Below are 18,022 nucleotides of genomic sequence, written 5' to 3' on the forward strand. Positions count from 1 at the left end.
AGAATAGCTTATAGCCTCAAAGAAAAATTTTATCTTTCTAGGTTACCCCATTTAAAAAAAAAATATTTATTTATTTGAGAGAGAGAGAAGGAGTGGGCACACAAGTGGGGGAAGGAGCAGGGGGAAAGAGAGAGAAAGTCTTAAGCAGACTCCCCACTGAGCATGGAGCCCAACGCAGGGCTCAGGGCTCGCAGGGCTCTATTTCACCACCCTGAGATCATGACCCTGAGATCATGACCCTGAGATCACGACCTGAGCCGAAACCAAGAGTCCGATGCTTAATCAACTGAGCCACCCAGGCACCCCTGGGTTAGCCTATTTTTGCTCTTGTTTTTTGCCAAGGAGGTTAATTTGCAAGAAAGCATGCACACGCGTGGGCACGCACACACGTGCTGGTGCTGACCCCTGGCTCTCTTTGTAGCTTATATGTGAAGTAACTGACAGTCTTCATGTCCATAAGAAGCATAAGAACATTCTCTCTACTCCTGTATCATGTATGTAGAGAGTGAATAGTATTTTACCAAAATGGTGATATGTTTTTACATTTGTTCACCTTTATCTAAATTCATCTATAGTATAGCAATTGCTATTTGTCATAGCTGTTTTAGAATTGGTCTAGTTCTAAAATCACATAGAAAAGGAAGAAATTGGGGAGACAGGAACTGGGAAGATCCTGAAACATTGGGGCCTTCTAACAAATAATTACCTTATTTTAGCTGGAACCAATTCTGTCATGATAAATACTCTTCTCTTGCAAGCTCATGAGATAGTCTAATTTGTCTTATAGAGTTTTCCAGAATGAAATTGTCACTTCTATATTTGAAAACCAATATAAGTCTCTTCATGGCAGACATTTAATCTTGAAAGGATATTTCAATTTTAAACATTACATCCCTAGGAAATTATAATTTTATGCTAACTCTTACTTACATAAGGCAAACTAGAATGCTCACATTTAAGCAATTTTAAAATGTTCGTTAGAAATTTGTTTCCGATTCATAATCTCCTTCACACCTTTAGAAAATATTACACTGGCATATTTCCCTGAGAGTATTTTCATAGGAAAGTTTTCTTGCTCTTCTTGGTTTCAGTGGATGATTCTTAATCTATTTAATGGTTCCTGAAAAAGCCCACACAGTTATTAATTTTTAAGACAGACTGTGAACATTCCCAAGAAGCAGGCTATTTTTAATGTCTGTTGTCTATTCCAAGCCTGAGAAAACTTTTGAGAGGGGAATTTATAAGCAGTCGTAAATGCTCAGGATATTTTAGGTCACGTAATATCTTCAAACTGAAAATGTGGGGCCAGGTCTCAAATGCCCTCTCAATACTAATTCTGGACAATGTCCTTGACTTTTAAAAAGCTTCTAGACATCCACTTCTCCCTCTGTGAAGAAACTCATTTTCTTGCCATCCTGGGTTTTCAGATAACCAGCTGGGACTCAGGTGACAGACTCATCCTTTTAGGACACTACTCACCTGAAAGCCTTGCTGTGTATTTTTTTTTTTTTAATCCCCCTCCCCTTGTCTCCGAACAGCAGGACCAAATATATCCAAAAAGAGCCAAATCAAACAGCACCAGTGAAGCTTCTTGGCAGAAAATCCATGGAAAAATGATCCAACTTTATTCACTTCCCACCACCAATTTTGAAGCTCTGGTGACACGTCTAGAAAAAAAGACACTTGAAATACCCCTTTTTTTTCATTTGAGTCACTTTCATGTTTCTGACTCTTCCGGGCTGTTTTGTTTATTCTCTTTTCTAGAGCACCTTGCTGAGATGGCTGCTAGTCTCAAGCGACCGGACTCAGGAGCCTCTGGCCTCCCTGGTCGGCCTGGCCCCCCTGGCCCCCCAGGACCACCTGGAGAGAATGGTTTCCCAGGCCAGATGGGACTGCGTGGCCTCCCAGGCATTAAAGGCCCCCCTGGTGCTCTTGGTTTAAGGGGGCCTAAAGGTAAGCCAGTTTGCCCTGGGGGGAACAAAAGAACACACACTGTCCTTTTTCAGATATTTCCATACACCCTTCCAAGCTCCAGATATCCTGTGAGACAAGGAGACGTATTGTTCTCTTGCACAGTGGTGATAGTAAAGATCAGAAAACCATTATACGACATCCTCTTGACCCTGCAGTATGACAACAGGAGACTGAAACCTACAACTAAGGTCCCTTGATTCTTAGTACTGGTCATTTGCAGTTACCCTCTGCCTCCATCATGGTTCAAAATAAACTTTATAGGATCTTGTAAAGGATCATTCAGACTTTTTTTTTTTTTTTTTTTTGAGACTCAAAAATCACTGTGGAGCTCTTCTAAGATGGCAGCAACCAGCCTTAGAATGTATCCGTTACTTAAACTAACAACATTTGTTAGCAGGTCATAAGACATAAATTTCATCATCAATTGAGGCTGCCTCCTTCTTTTAAAAAGTGACATTGGGGATATTTAGTTTTGATGGATTTTTTTCGGCTCAGAAGTACAATTGAAATTTTTCGTTAACATATGAGGGAATGTGAGAACATTTGCTTCTTCCCCTTCTATTGAAATTAAGCCCTTAAAATCAGTGTTTTGCAAAAAATAAAAAATAAAAAATAAATAGTACTGTGAGTGTGTTAGGTATTCAGCAGGACCCGCAGAAGGACTGGTTGCCTCAGATGGTGTTTACTAGTTGAAGTGAGTACGTTAGCGTGGGGTGGGTGTGTGCCCTGGATAATTTACAGAGAGGGCTAAATAAAATGAAGCATTTCTATACCTTGGTGAGTGACAGTTCTCTAGGGAGCTTCAGAAAGATGTGGCATCAGAAACAAGAGACGGGCTTTTTTTTTTTTTAATGGTGGTGCTCCAATTAGGGATAAATATTATGGTGTGAAGGGTCAGAGGGCAAGCAAGCTGCCTCTTTGGATCTATAAATGAGTTGCTGAGGTATTTGGCTAACTACACTTTCAGCTGGAACAATTTTGTTAATTATATTTGATTTTTTTTTTTGGCATGTGCATTGCCGTATGTGAAAAAATGAGCCCTAATTGGAGCCCCTTGTAAGGCTGGCACAATTTCCAAGCTTTCAGAGGCTGGACAAAATCAAACATGGAGAGAGCTCAGAGCTCATCTTCAAGAGAACCGAGTATTTTCTTTGAAAGAATCACATCGCCACTCACCTTCGTCCTGCTTGTAGCTACTGGTTCAGGAGCTCCTGAGTAGCTACTCTCTGTGGTTAGTCCCCGTTCATTCTGTTCACAATTTCCGAGAAAGTCTGCTGCTTCGAGTGGATTGTTGACTTGGCTGGTTCTGTAGAACCACAGCCCGCTGTGACTCCTCAGCCTTTCTCGTAAGTCCCCTTTAGGGCAGCGGTTCTGCGAGGGGGCTCCCTGGAGCGTCTGCACCACCAGGGACCCTGTTTGGGACACAGATTCTCCAGCCCACCGCAGTCCCACTGACCAGAGACTCTGCGGGGGGGGGGCAGCAGTCTGTGACCCAGCAAGCCCGCAGGTGGATCTCATGCCGCTGAACGCATCAGCATTAGAATAGTCACCCGCCTTCCGGCTGAAGAGAAACACCTTGTAGGGCCTAGAGAAATCCCAGCCTATTCCCTGTGGCCTACAGGAAGTCTCCACACGTGCGGTAGAACGTTACTTTGAGTTAGGGAGAGAACTCGCCTCAAGTCGCATTTTACTTCCTAAGAAGTAAGAAGGTCTGTGTCTACTTGCTATGCTAGCAGGGTCTGCCTGAAGCTGCGTTTCTCAGCCTGGGGTGCACCGTGGGGTCATCTCGGGTGCTTTAAAAACTGTCCACGGCTGGATCCCATTCCCAGAGATTCCGACTTAATAGGCCTGAGCAGCAGGATTTAAAAACACTCCCCATGTGGTTTTAATATACAACCAGGATTGGGAACCACAGGAAACAAAGGTGAAATGTTCAGGAAGCTTCCTGGGAAGCTCCTGGCAGCATTGAATTGTGGCTGGGTTGGGCTGACCTGGCTCTAGCAGATGAACCGTATTTTGAAGGGAAGAAAAATCTATTTCTATTTTTGGAACCTGGAAAGTGCCCCTGGCACAGAGTTTATTCATCAAGCATAGTTTGATGGTGTAAGGGACTTCCCCCAAATGTTTCTTCAGTATTTATGACATAGTCTATAGTCTAGAAGAGATATAGCCTTTTTGTTTTTTCTAAAGAACTTTTTCTCCCCACCCTCCTCCATCACTTTATTATCACCGGGTTCCTTTAAAGCAGCATCTTCTCTGTTTTACTTCTTGAAATTTGGGGTGTGGGAAGAAAAGAGTACTATCCTCGGGATTTTATCAACCAGTGCTGTCACAAATTTGGAAATGTATGATTCCGGGTAACCCGACTTGGCCTTTCTTGTCCTACCACATACATTATAACACTAATATTTGATTGAAAACATAATGTCCCACTAGCCAAAGGTTATAGATCAATTTTCCCCGGAGAACAAATACTCCGGCATTTGAAACTTCAATGTTCAGCCAATTAGAGAAGAGATGTATTTCAGTGTCACCTGCGGCCTTTGTCCCATGCCTCACAAAGGCATAGTCTGAGTCTTGCTCACCATATTACTTTGAGAGTCTTTTTCCAAGAAAATTAGTACATAAATAATGAACAAATAAATTTTACTAAGGCTTTTAGCAGTTCAAACTATGTCTTTAGTAAAATCATTTTTTCCTAAAAAATTAGTCTGCAAAACACAGTGCAACGTTTTCAGTAGGAACTAGTAGAAATATGCCAGAAATCATACCCAAATCTTAAATCGTATTTATAATTTTTTTTGTTTTCATTGACATGTTCTGTGCAATATCACACAAACAGGGCCAAGCCCCCTGCCGCATGTGCATTTTTTATGTATACTCAAACAGGAGCATGAGAGATACCTAATTGGCTTTATGTTCACTTTGTTTAGTATTAGTCTTCCGTGTCATAAGTACTATTTTTAAATGTTCATGGTTTGGATTAATTTTAAGCCCCTTTGAGTAAGGCTATATATATATATATTTTTAGATACTTTAGTGTGAGTCAAACAGATGTGTCGATATGTAAATGACAGCTTGAGAAAATACACATGTCATTATTAACACTTTTTTTTGGTATTAATCTAAACTTGCATGGGTCGGAGTATCAGTTATAGCTTTCAAATAAATGAAATAAACAGCAGCTATGGAGCAATGAGAATTTCTTTCATTTTAGCCTCTCTGGTCAGATGGAGCTGTTTTGCTGCTTACACTGCACATTTCCCTCTTTTACCTTATCTAAAGCTCATTTTACAAGCTCGCTCGCTCTATTTTTCCACACACTAGGCTAGCTAGTAAAGGTGGAGTTTTAGCTCCCTGAGCCATTTTTCAGACCTGTCAAAAGAAGACATGCTCAGGGTTTGGAGAAGCGGGTTAACCCTGGGGATCACAGAGCAGCTCCGTCTGCTGTGAAGGGGCAGCAGCCTGCCCTGTGGCTCTGTCCTGGAGCCCATCTAAAAATCACGTTTCTACGACTGATAACCACACGGCAGCACCACCACGAAGACGGTAGTCTTCTTCCTTGCAAGTGACATTGTGAAGGGGATGTGGCTTCATGCTAGAATGTTTAACTTTCGCTGTCTGCGTGAAAGTTACATTTTAATTTATAATCTTCATCTCCTAGCTTTGGAAAATGTGGCACATTTATTGGTTCTCCTCTCGTTGCTAGCCTCCAGAATTACAGTGATATGACATTTAAATTGCTAAGTTAACAAGAGCGCTTAAGTTGTTAGTTTTTAAAATGCTAATTATCATATCTTCCTAATATAGTAAGGCCATACTGATGATGAATGTAAAAAAACAGCTTATGTGAATATGAGTTCAACTTGAGCTCTGTATCCTTACACAGTATTTATATACATTTAAAATTGTTTTTAAAATATAGTTGATTCTTGATAAAAATATTCATACAAGGACATTCACAGCTAAAATCAAAGTATGGTGACTAAACATTCACTTCATAATTAGAGTTTTTTGTTTTTTGTTTTTTTTTACTATTTTGGCATGCATGCTTTTGTTTTTTAAATTATAACAAACTTGACTCAATATTGAATAAAGTTGGGCTGATACAAATGTTTGGAAAAAATGACTATGTATGGAATCTGTTGCAAAATGCCACTGCATCTTCTAAAAGAGTAGTAGGATAATATAATGCCACACCAATGGGATAGTAGAAGAATGTCTTCTACTAGGAGCTGTAAACGTCATTCAGGGCCAGTTGACTAGGTATTAGGGCATTTTGTTAATGAGGCCAAGTTTCTGGGTTTCTCTGCAGGGGCCCGGATAATTAATGGAACTTGGTTCTGTGGCTGCTGGATCCCTAAATTCAATCAGCTGTCTTGCAAATACACATGGTTGGTTGTAATCCAAAGCACATTCTCTATAAATAATGACTCATAAGTGAAATGCAGGCACTTGTGACAGCACGTTTTAAATTTTGAAAATTCATCAATTTATTTTCAGTGACACTAAATTTACAGTGTTTGAGAATTTAAAAATGTCCGAAAAGATATTTAGCGAAGAGTTTTTTTTTCCCACCCCAGTCTCCCATCTGCCTAGATTCCTTTATCCTTCCCATTAGGTAATCCTTTTTATTAGTTTCCTACGTATCCTTACCAGTGATGATGTACAACATATGATTACATACGTTCCCCGCAGCCTTTTAGAAGCAAGTCACATTGCCCTTTAGTAGTGATCTGGACCTTGAGTTTTTTTTACTGATCAGGACTTGAGATCTTTCGAAGACTTCCCAGTTCTCCTGCATTGCTGCATAGTACGCCATTCTGCAGAAGTAGCATAGTGCGTTTCATCCTCTCACGGACACTTAGTTTCCAGTCTTCTGCCACCACGGCAAAGCTGCCATAGACAACGCTATTTCATTTTTGTCTAACTATCAACATAACCTCTATGTGTCCACGATAAATTCCTAGAAGTGGAATTGCCAGGTAAAATGGTACTACCATTTGTAATTTTGAATGATAACTGTTAAATTATCCTCCAGGAGACTGTCCCAATTTGCAGTCTTATTCGCAATATGTAATAATGTGTTTTTCCACAGACTTGCTAGCGTATGTTTAATTCAACTTTGGAATTTTTGCCGATTGTATAGTTCAAAGTAGCTTTCGTGTTATTTTTAATTTCCATTTATTTTGACGTGAGAGTGAAGTCAAGGAATTTTTCATCTATTTCAGAGCTATTTTTGTTTCCTTTTAGTGACTTCCTTGCTTATATATTCTCTCTTTTTTTATTGTTGTTGACCTTTTTGTATTGATTTTAGCAACGCTTCATATTTGAATCATAACAGAAAGGCCAACTCAAATCTGAAGTTATAAAATAATTCTCCCTTGTTTTCTTCTGGTTCTTAAATTACATTTAAATATTTCATCCACTTGTAATTTATCCTAGATTATGTTGTGAGGAACGGATTCAACTTTATTTTTTCTTTCCAGCTGGCTACCCACTTTTTCCAATACCATTTATTGACTTGTTCGACTGCTTCCCACTTTAAGATGGCACATTTATTACAAAACAAAATCCTGTACGTACAGGAGCCTGTTTTTTGGGCTGGTTCAGTGGTCAACCTATTCGCTTACCAGTACCACACCATTTTAATTGGTTTAGTATGTGGTATGATTAATCCCTTATGTAGCTTTTCTTTTTTGGAGGCTATCTTTTTTTGTGGCTACTCTGGCTTACGTGGTTTTCTGTACAAACTTCAGAATCCCCTTTTTCGGTCAAAAAAATATTTTTATTGGTATCATGATGAAACTTCAGCTTAGAGAGAACTCACACCTTTTTGTGATGATATCATTTCACCTAAGAACAGTTGTCAAGTCCTTTTGCATCCTTTAGAGATGTAATTTTTTAATGTTAGATTTGCATATTTCTAATTAAACTTATTCCTTATTATTAATTTAATTGCTATTATAAATGGGATATTTTTTCACTACATCTTAGTTCTGGTGGTTGTTTGTATATATGAAAATTATTGATTTTCATATACTAATTTTGTATGTTGCTCCTTTACTGAATTCTCTCATTGCTTGTAGGTTTTGAGTTGATTTTCAAGGATTTAAGATAGCTACTGATACCACTTGAAAGCAGGGATGTTTTTGACTCTCAAATCAAATGACAAGTACTAGTGATAAACTGGGCATCTCTGTAATGTTGTGTGTAGTGGACTTGCTTCTCCTGTTTCTCATGAAGCATTATGCTAACTAACTCTTGGGTTGAGGTAGGTCTATTTTCTCATGTGAAGGAGGTAACATTTGATTGTTATTTTGCTGAATGTTGATCATTTGATATTTGATTTAGTTTATCATTTGATGAATATGGTTATTTGGTTTTTTTCCCCCTTAGATCTCTTCATATAATTGACTTAACTTTTGCCTTCCTTCATATTTACTACAACCTAGTTTGTGGCAACTTCATGACCTTTGGCTTTCTCAGTGCTGGGTGTGCTTACAGTTTAAAAACATGACAGTTTCTTTTTATAAACATATAGAAAAATAACATTTCTCTAATGAAATGCAGGTGACTTGGGAGAAAGGGGGGAACGAGGCCCTCCAGGAAGAGGTCCTAAGGGCTTGCCCGGAGCTACAGGTCTCCCAGGTAAGTGTGTTATATGGCCGCACGGGGTTGAGAAATTGGTAGCAAGTAGGCAGTGTGAATTGGATACCATTTTAAAGAATTGCTCTTTGATTACTTAAGCCTGTCATGTGATTCTCAATAACGGCTGGCACAGATTTTCCAAGACCAACTTTAACGACGAGTTAAATGATTTGAAAATCATGCTTGTGTTCCTTGTGAGAAAACAAGTGTCAGGGCTTAAAATATTAATTTCTTGAATAGATGACTTCTAAAAAGTCAAGGTCCAGCCACAATGCACTTGTTAGAAAATTCTGAATGAATGAGGTCCTATCCATTTTCAGCCTCGTTGATAGTTCTCTGTTTATTTTTTAACCAAAAAGTCAGAGCAACAAGAAAATTAATTCAAGTTTTTAAACTACTCATGTTGCATAGGGAGTAACTGAAATCTTATTTTAAAAGCTCCTGTTTCAAATACCCAGACCCTCCAGAAACCCACATCCCAAAAATAAAAATAATAAAATAAATAGACCTGAACATTCCTATTCATATAACCACAAAGAGCCATGCACAAGCCACGTATCGCAGCTGCGTTGGCTGAGGCGACAAAGTTGCTTCTGTGTGAAGAGCCTGGGTTCACTCACTGGGCGTCTGTTTGCTCTTTACACACTGGCTACTCTGTCTCCACAGTCCAGGCTGCCGCACACTCCTCCGCTGGGAAATGACCTGGCAGCCCAACCACAGACGCAGCACTGTGGGGTGGAAAGTCAGTTCGGTTTGAGGGCGTGAATGACACGCAGCCTCCCAGCGAACTCTCACAGCTGCTGAGGCAGAGGCTAAGCAAGGCTCCCAAACCCTGGAGCTGAGGAGAGTCAGGGTGAGACGTTCTGCAGAAAAAAGGTGGTCCACGCTTCTACAGTGGATTTGGAAAACTTGGTGTAGGGAAATTTATAAAAAAAAAATGCTCATTTTCTAATTCTGACAGACGCTTACCTATTCAATCATGACTCTAATTGCAGCCAAAAACATCCCTGCTTTCTCATTAGCCATTTCATTGCTCCTGAGAATTGCTTTCTCATTAAAAAAATTTTTTTAAAAATATGAATACATTTTGGAGATGGCTCAAACACTGCTTTGCTAAAACTGTGATTCATGGGTCCGTCAAGATGCTTTCACAAATTGATAAATTTTCGTGATTGGGAAAGGAAGTTTTTATGATTGGAAAAGGGAAGAAAATCTGGTTGAAGCTACATGAGACCAAGAGAAGATTTCAGTGTATGATAAAATCTGTATTCACTGATGGACGTTTAGAAGAGGAAGAGGAAATAGAATTTACTGAGTGCTTTCCTCCTTTATCAGTGGTAGCAATAGGTGGTTTAAAGCTGATAAAACCATTACAGTTAATTATCTATGTATTACAAGATTGCCTTACAATTTCTCCTTCTCCCATTTTATTGACAAATCATGTAACAGTTCTCAGACCAGCAACTTGCATTCTTGGCAAGATTTTCCTTTATCAAAAATATATTATTATTTCTGGTGACTCTTAGTTTCAAAAACTCTGTTGATAAACCCTGTTTTAAGTTTCAAATGGGAACACTGAGGCAGACCCAGCTGTACACAGTGTCCCAGGCTGTCGCAAGGGGCTCATTATTCCCCACGTGCAGTAACCCACTCAGAGTTGCTGAATCGGACTGGGAGGGGTTTACCTGTGCTCTTGGGCCACTGCTCTCCCAGGAAGGGGCTTCCCTGATTTGCTTTTGAATACATCAGACATTCGTGTGTGGGCACAACAGTTAAGGCCGGAGGAGCTCTGCCTGGTCCTCATCTTGTCCCCCTTAGGAAAAAATTAATTTGTTATAGCTGGTCTTGGATTTAATACTTAAATATGATTTGTTAAAAAAACTTTTATGGTCTATTTCAGGACTGCTGCACCTGCCCTTTGCCTTTTCCTTTCTGCCTTTTGCCAGTCCTTGCCCCTTGCTTCCTGGCACCACTCTGAAATCTGGTCTTTGTCTATGCTTTTGTTGTATTTCCCTTGAAAGGATATTGACATTATTTAGTGGGAAATCTGAGTTTCAGATTATATTTTAAAAGTTTCTGCTACCTTTCAAAAGCATGCAGTTTTGCAAGTGCTGTAACGCACAGGCACAAAGGGTTCATGTTTCCCCCAACGCCGGAAGTGCCAGCTGGTGCTTTGGTTTTTAGGTCAGCTCACATTCCACACTATGAATATGCTTAGCTAACAATTTCTCAAATCCAGACAAGAGCTTTGTGGGTCATTCCTCCGCTTAAGCTGGTACTGTGAAAGTGGGCTATTGGGAGCACCACAGTTCAGACATCCTGGGTTCAAATCTTGCCTGTGTCACTTACTAGCTCTATGACATCAAGTGACTTCTGGCTCCAAATCATAAATGCAAAGTACTGGTCCACAGTAAATTATTGAACCAAGTTCACTGTCCACTGAGAGGCTGGGCCTTTTAATGTCCCTGGCAGAGCTTGGGATGTGATTAGGACTGTGGTTTCTGGTCTCTCACAAATGTAATAGTAATAGGACGTTAGGGCCTGGAGGACCTTCTAACAGCACTCCGTGCAGGCACTTGTCTGGTACCTAAAAGAAACAGCCTGTAGAACAGGATATCCCGCAACCTTCCTTGTTGTCCCTACTGGGACTTGGATTCGGGACTTAAATCCTCCTGGATGAAAAAAGTTCATTTGATCATTCTTCCGGATGCAAACATACCTGACATATTTGAAAAATGTAACTAATACATTATCTATCAGTTATCAGAATTCCTTTGCTCTTTGTGGATGGTTTTAGTTCTTTGTCTCCTCTCTATCTTGTATCTCTCTGTTCAGTGCTAAGTGTTATGTGGCCCTGTGGGGCTGTAATGGGACATTGCTTCGTTATAACCGCCACGCTGACATCATTTTGGCTGTGGTGCTCTGTTGTCTAAAAAGTACCCATGAATCCTCCAGTCTGTTTCCCGCAGCCGGAGGGATGTGGACTGGGTATTTAGGAAGGATGGGCTCTGGAGCCAGGCTTCCAGGGTGGGCACAAGGCTCTGTCACTTTCTTGCAGCCACTCTACCTCTTAGCGCTTCGGTTTCTCCTCCGTATCACAAGGTTAAAAACCACATCTACCCTCTTGAGTTACCTAGGAGGATCTGTGTACATGTTAATACACGTGAAACACTTAGAACAGTGCCTGGCATCTGGCCAGCATGTTGCAAACTTAGCTATTATTATTTTGTATTCCTCTGTTTATGTTTGAGTAAATACAGACTTACAAAGGTCACCTGTTCTGACATAGGTCTCTCAGGTAATAAGTGACAGATGCAGATATTCCTGCTTTCTAGGTCCAGGTTCATACAGTAGACAGAATGTTGGGTTGGCTGTCTAGTCATGTGATCAGTTTGTCTTTGCCACTCTAACCATATGACTTCGGCATGTCCCATAACCACTTAGTTAGTGTCTTGATTCCTTTTTGCCTCTTTCACAGAGCAGAGTGGATCACATTAGCGATCCCTGGGACTTCAGATGTCCTCAACCCCCCATCCCCACCTTCAGTTTCTTACCACAGGCCTCTGGTGGTATCTCTTGATTGGGTTGTCTCATTAAGAGTAACTCTCTATGCCTGCTGCCACTAAGCTTGCCTACTTGGGACCAATTCCTTGACGCTCTGAGGATTTTAAAGAAACGTATTTAATAATAGGTCCTGATCTTCACCGTGCATTCAAATTCATGAGGGGAAGAAGCCAGTTAAATAAGGACTCATATGTTTGTGACCACCAGAAATGTGGCTTGTGAGCCGACATGCTTTCTTCCCTTCTTGGACGAGGAGAGAAGGGTAGAGCTGGCTTTGTGTGGGGTCACACTAGGCAACTGGGCTATTTAGGTTTCTGACGCAAAGTTTGCGCGGAAGTGAGCTTTGCTTGTGAATATTGAGTGGGGAAAAAAACTCCAACAAGCCCCAAACCAAGGGCACACTCCGTTTAGGCTGGTTTAGCGGTAGCCATTTATCCTATTTCCATCACTGCAGCTATTTTATTTGGCTATGGGGATCTTATATAAACAAACCGCTTTTTGCCACTTCCTTAAACATAAATGCTTTGTCAAACACAAAAGTAAGCTCAGCATAAGGAAGTCCCTGCCACATACAAACATTTTACATAACCCGTGGATAAATCACCAAATTAATGCTGAAAATTACTTTCAGGTTGTTTTTTTTTAAAGGCCTTTATACACAGTCCCTTTCACTCTGCAGCGTGTATTAGAGCCTTCAGAACATTCCGGCCCGGGGACTGGTCTCCATCAGTGTAACATGACTACCCTCTAGTGTCCGCACAGAGAATGACAGACATTTCTTTTTTAAAATAAGGAACTGTTTGGCCATAACGTTTGAATAGGTCCTTGAAATTTCAGAAAGCTGTGCAATGATGAGCTAGTTAGTGCCGCTAACACACCCATGAGGCAGACGAAGCAGAATGAGGACACTTCAGAGCTGTTTTCTCCGGAGGAGTTGGAGGGTAGTTTATAGATACACACTAATGCAGCTGCCGGACTTCTCGAATGATTTGGACTGTGACAGTGTCACCCCAAAATGACACTCCTAAACAGTAAGCAGAACATTTGAGAGTAAATGCCCAGGGTCCGGACTCACCAGAAACTGATGATCTGTTATGTGACGGCCGGTTTTTTTTCTCTGGTCATTTCTACGGGACAAAACCTCAGAAAAAATATCTTTCGTTTCTTCTGATAGTTAGAGCTGCAGAAGAATCAGGACCGCTCTTGGTTACTGTGCCTCTTTTTACTTCCTAGTCAATTCAGGTGCAAAGAATTAAACAGAAAAACACCCTCCCCCCCACGCACGCGGGACAGGCGCACGCACGCGCACACCGGGCGGAATTAGCTCATCAGTGGGTGTGGGGATCCGCTGGGGTTAGAGAAGCGTGGAAGGGGCCTTGTTTCTCGCTGCAACACCCTCTAGCTTTGCGACGATGGACGGTTATTTAGCCTTCTTAACGCTCAGTTCACACAGGAGGAAACTAGGCTCAATAACGAGCACAGTTCACTGCCACGGCAGAGTGGAAATATTTTGTAAGTGTTGGTGAGGATGACGACGATGACATTATCCAAAGCTCCAGGGGGTCAGTCGCTGTATTTGCCCACGGGAGAATTGGACTAGGTGTGCTTTGCATAAAATAAACCGGTGGTACACAGGATGGCTTCATCAACTCTTTCCTCAAAGGACGAGCAGGAATCTGGAATAAATGCAGCAAGTGAAAAACCTCTCCTGGAATGTGTAGTGATGGGGAGCTAAATAGGAAAACCTAAAAAGCTTTCCTTCTGCTTTCTAATACTGTGTAGTAGAGAAGGAGTTTAAGGTTTGAGGCAGGAAGCTGGCTCTACAAATGCTCAGTAAAAATTTGAATTCTAACATTTAGGAACTGAGAGGCCTATTCAAGAACGCAGCTTCTAGCTTTCCTTGACAGTTATCCGAGGTTCTGCAGGCACTGGCCGTCTTCTCTGGTGGCCGCTGGTGGCTGGAGTAGAGCTGCCACAGGCCTCCGTCCTCCCTGCTGCCTCCCCACCACTGACGGGGGCTGCTCATTATATCAGTTTTCGTTGTACCTGTGTTACCAGTTATCTTCTTGTAAAGACAGCAGGACATTTCTTAATCCAGGGCTATTTCTTTACTACCTGAAGGGTCAGCCGACTTTTTCTGTGAAGGACCGGAGTTTTTGGTTCGGTGGGCCCTGCGGTCTCTGTGGCAGTTACATAGCTCTGCCTTTGGAGTGAAAAAGCAGCCGCAGGCAATACATACACAAATGGCCATGGCTCTGTTCTAAAACTATTTGCAAAAACAGGGGTTGGCTCATGGGCTCCCCCATGTTCACCCACCCTGACCTGCCTTACCCGCTTTGCCTCTGTGGTCATTTGGTCTGTGACCTCTCCTTTGGGCATTTTTCTCCTCTTAATCTTGATCTGATTTTGTTAAGGCAGACCTGGTATGTCTCCATGGGAACATTGCTGCTCCTAAGGCGTATGAAAGTTACCCTTTACACGCACCTTTATCTGGCCTATCTTTTAAACCTTAAAAGAGCAACTTTGAACAACCACTTGTGTCAAGAGACCTGAAGAGGCTCCGCTAGAGGCTTATTTATAGGTGCTCTCGATTAGGGAAGAACTTTCTCAGGGGCCTTGTCTTTAGAGGAAAACACAATCATCTGCTTCACTACAACTTAATACAGCTAAATGGAAGCTTATGGGATAAATTAGGGGGAATTACTTACATCTCTGCTTACCTACAGCCTTGAGATGGATAGAATCAAAGATAATTATTCTCTTAAAACTTAATGTGTTGTTCTATAGTCTTGCTTTGTGTGGATCTAATTGTAAGCATAACAGGAAGAATGGGATCTTATATGTAAAATAAGACCTCTAATCTAGCTTCCTTCTAAAAGTATGTGAGAGGGCGCCTGGGTGGCTCAGTCTGTTAAGCATCTGCCTTTGGCTGAGGTCATGATCCCAGGGTCCTAGGATCCAGCCCCGTCTCGGGCTCCCTGCTCAGTGGGGAGCCTGCTTCTCCCTCTCTCTGCTGCTTTGCCTACTTGTGCTCTCTCTCTCTCTGTCAATGAATAAAATCTAAAATAAATAAATAAATGAAAGTATGTGAGATATATGTAGTAAGACCACTTAATAAGACCAGACCACTATAATAAGACCAATAAAAGACCACGAAAATAGAAAAAGAAAACTAAAACCACTGAGAAAGAAAGTAACTAAACCTAAGCAAGTATGTAATTGAGCATGTTCACCGTTTTGGCTGAATGGCCGAGGTGGGATGGCTGAGATGGAATCATCATGGCATGTACAGCTTGTCTTACAGTTTCTCCCCGCCATCTTTACGTTAATAGTATGGAAACCCTGCTGGTATGATGGGGTGGGTAAACACTCAGCAGAGACTCCTCTCTGTTATGGGGTGCCCTGCCTCAGAGAATGTGCCCCACTGGGTGACCAAACAACCTTGGAACCTGACAAAGGGAAAAAAGCTCCCAAGGAACTCAGGCCATAATGAAGTTCACACAGGGGTGAGCCCTTGATGGGAACACATCTGGGAAGTTTGTAGGTGCATTGCACAGGCTTCTAGGACATCCATCGGTGATATCCTCGTAATCATAATAGCCCCTGTTTATTAGATGCTTTCAGGCATGGAGTTTAGTTTTAAGGAAAGTATCATCCCATCTTGGAGATGAAAAAACTGAAAGGTTAGTGGCTTGCTAATGTCACCCTATTCACAAATGGCAGAGTAAGAACTTAGAGCTATTTGTCTCTAAGTCCTGTGCTCCTAACTGCTGAGCTATACTTATACTCCCTGTCTGGAGATTGGTCACCTGTGAGCGATGATGCCACTGGAGAAATACAATGTGAGCCACAAGGAGAGTTGTGTGTGTGATTTTAAATCTGCTAGTAGCCACATTATCAACGTCAAAAGAATCAGGTGAAATTAATTTTAATAATATAGTTTGTTTAACCCATAGTGTCCAAAGTATTATTTTATCATGTAGTAATAACAAAAATTATTAATGAAATATATTTTTAAAATTTTACACTAAGTTTTCAAAGTCCAGGTGTGTTTTACACTCTTACAGTTCATCCCAATTTGACTTAGCCACATTTCAGTGCTCAACAGACATATGTGGCCGGAGGCTACCATATGGGAGATGCCGAGGCCCCCTTCCATTTTTAATTCCTAAGAAACCCGAGTCCAGTGAAGAAATTTTATCATCATCAGCAGCAGCAGCATCGGTCCTCATCCATCCTTTCCAAAAGCAGTCGCCAAGGCCCTGTGTGCACCCCCCGCTGGGCTGGGGGAGGGAGTGTGCAGCCATCGGGGGTTCTCCTGTTCACATGTGCGATTGTTTGTTTCAGGTGAACCAGGTCCTGCCAGCTACGGGAGGAATGGCCGGGATGGCGAGCGAGGCCCCCCAGGGGTGGCAGGAATTCCCGGGGTACCTGGCCCCCCGGGCCCTCCTGGCCCTCCTGGGTTTTGTGAGCCAGCCTCCTGCACCCTGCAGGCTGGGCAACGGGCCTTTAGCAAAGGGCCCGATCAGTGAAAAGCTTAGCGCCACGTGGCTGTCTGCATAAACCGTGCCTGGCAAAGGAGCGTGGAGGAGAAACACCACCGAAGCTGAGGCAAGAGACGACATTACCTTCAATATTATTACATAAGTCTTATTTGACAGATTTAAAACAATGGTGCTATTCAATAAATCCTCTTTCTTTTCCCGTGGAGGGGAGACAGGAGAGTCATCAGATGAAAAACAAAAACCAAAAACAGAAACCCCAAACCCTCCCTTTAAATAAATTTATAATCCTACCCCCGGGATGTTGAACTTGAGCGCGCCGTGCAAATGCGACGCATGGGGGCGCCATGCCAATAAGGGGCAGGAGTGCTTTCCCTTTTTTATGTAGATGTTGTTCTCAGATGACTGCTTCCGGTACACCGAGGACTATCAGGCTAGTTAGGGAGAAAGCTCACTGCAGCCACTAGAACCCACGCTCAAAAAGCCCTGCCGCGCGTCCTCTCGGGAGCCGCCCGCAGGGATTTCCTTAGGCCCGTGTTTGGTAGTCAGCCTGGATGTCGGGTGAACTGCACCGTATCCCAAACCCATCCATGTTCTGAGCTCTTCTGTGTGAAGCAAAGAAGGAACTTTAATATCCTGCCATTCATCAGTTTTAACGAGGTTATTTATTTTCAAGGTTTGAGGTAACATCCCTGGTTGTACCAAAGAAGAAATAAATATGGTTTCTTAATCTCGTGCATGTTTTCTTATAAATAATCATGTTCAATGAAGTGACTGAACTTATTTAGATACATTGAAAAATTTTTAGTTACTGGTATTTCTATAGGCATTTTTAGAATATCAGCACTTTTTCTCTATGGAGAAATTAAAAAGCCCTTCCTGTTCCCTAGGGGGTGTTACCCTGGGGATAGAAGTTCTTTGTGTCTATGTGTGCAGCGTGGGGGAGAGCTTCAAGGACCTTTTGGAAATTTATTGAAAGCTATGGGGTCATCATCCCAGAAAAACACACGAGTGCATATATACAAACATGTTTGCAGACTATTTCGACTTCATAGACCACTTCCGTGCTTGGTTTCAAGGTTAGGAACCACTGCTTTTGTTTCAATGGTTTATTAGCTCCTTCCTATTCAGAACTTCACTGCTGCAAAGATAAATTATGTCTCACCATTTTTCTTAGACATTTTGTAATGGCAGCTCAGCTAAAGCACTGTATTCTTATCAATAAGAACGCCTGACCACTCAAGCACTTTATTACTATTTACATAGTCACATCGAGTGGCTATTTTATCGACATTTCTATAAACTATTGATCAGACTTATATTAATTTTAT

General features: G+C 41.7%; 1 protein-coding gene across 2 annotated transcripts in view; it reads left to right on the top strand.

The window, feature by feature from the left end:
* COL9A1 (collagen type IX alpha 1 chain) overlaps positions 1-17,421 on the top strand; it is an 88,809-nt gene extending 71,388 nt beyond the window's left edge. For both annotated transcript variants that reach the window (XM_045805310.2, XM_087856902.1), the window contains exons 36-38: positions 1,765-1,953; positions 8,548-8,625; positions 16,537-17,421. In XM_045805310.2, coding sequence (XP_045661266.1) covers positions 1,765-1,953; positions 8,548-8,625; positions 16,537-16,721 — 452 coding nt within the window. In that variant the 3' untranslated portion in view covers positions 16,722-17,421. The remainder of the gene's footprint in view (positions 1-1,764; positions 1,954-8,547; positions 8,626-16,536) is intronic.
* The last annotated feature ends 601 nt before the right edge of the window (positions 17,422-18,022 follow it).

This window comes from Ursus americanus, chromosome 29 (genome assembly GCF_024610735.1).
Source record: "Ursus americanus isolate L20-20 chromosome 29, mUrsAme1.1.p, whole genome shotgun sequence".
NCBI classification, from domain to species: Eukaryota; Metazoa; Chordata; class Mammalia; order Carnivora; family Ursidae; genus Ursus; species Ursus americanus.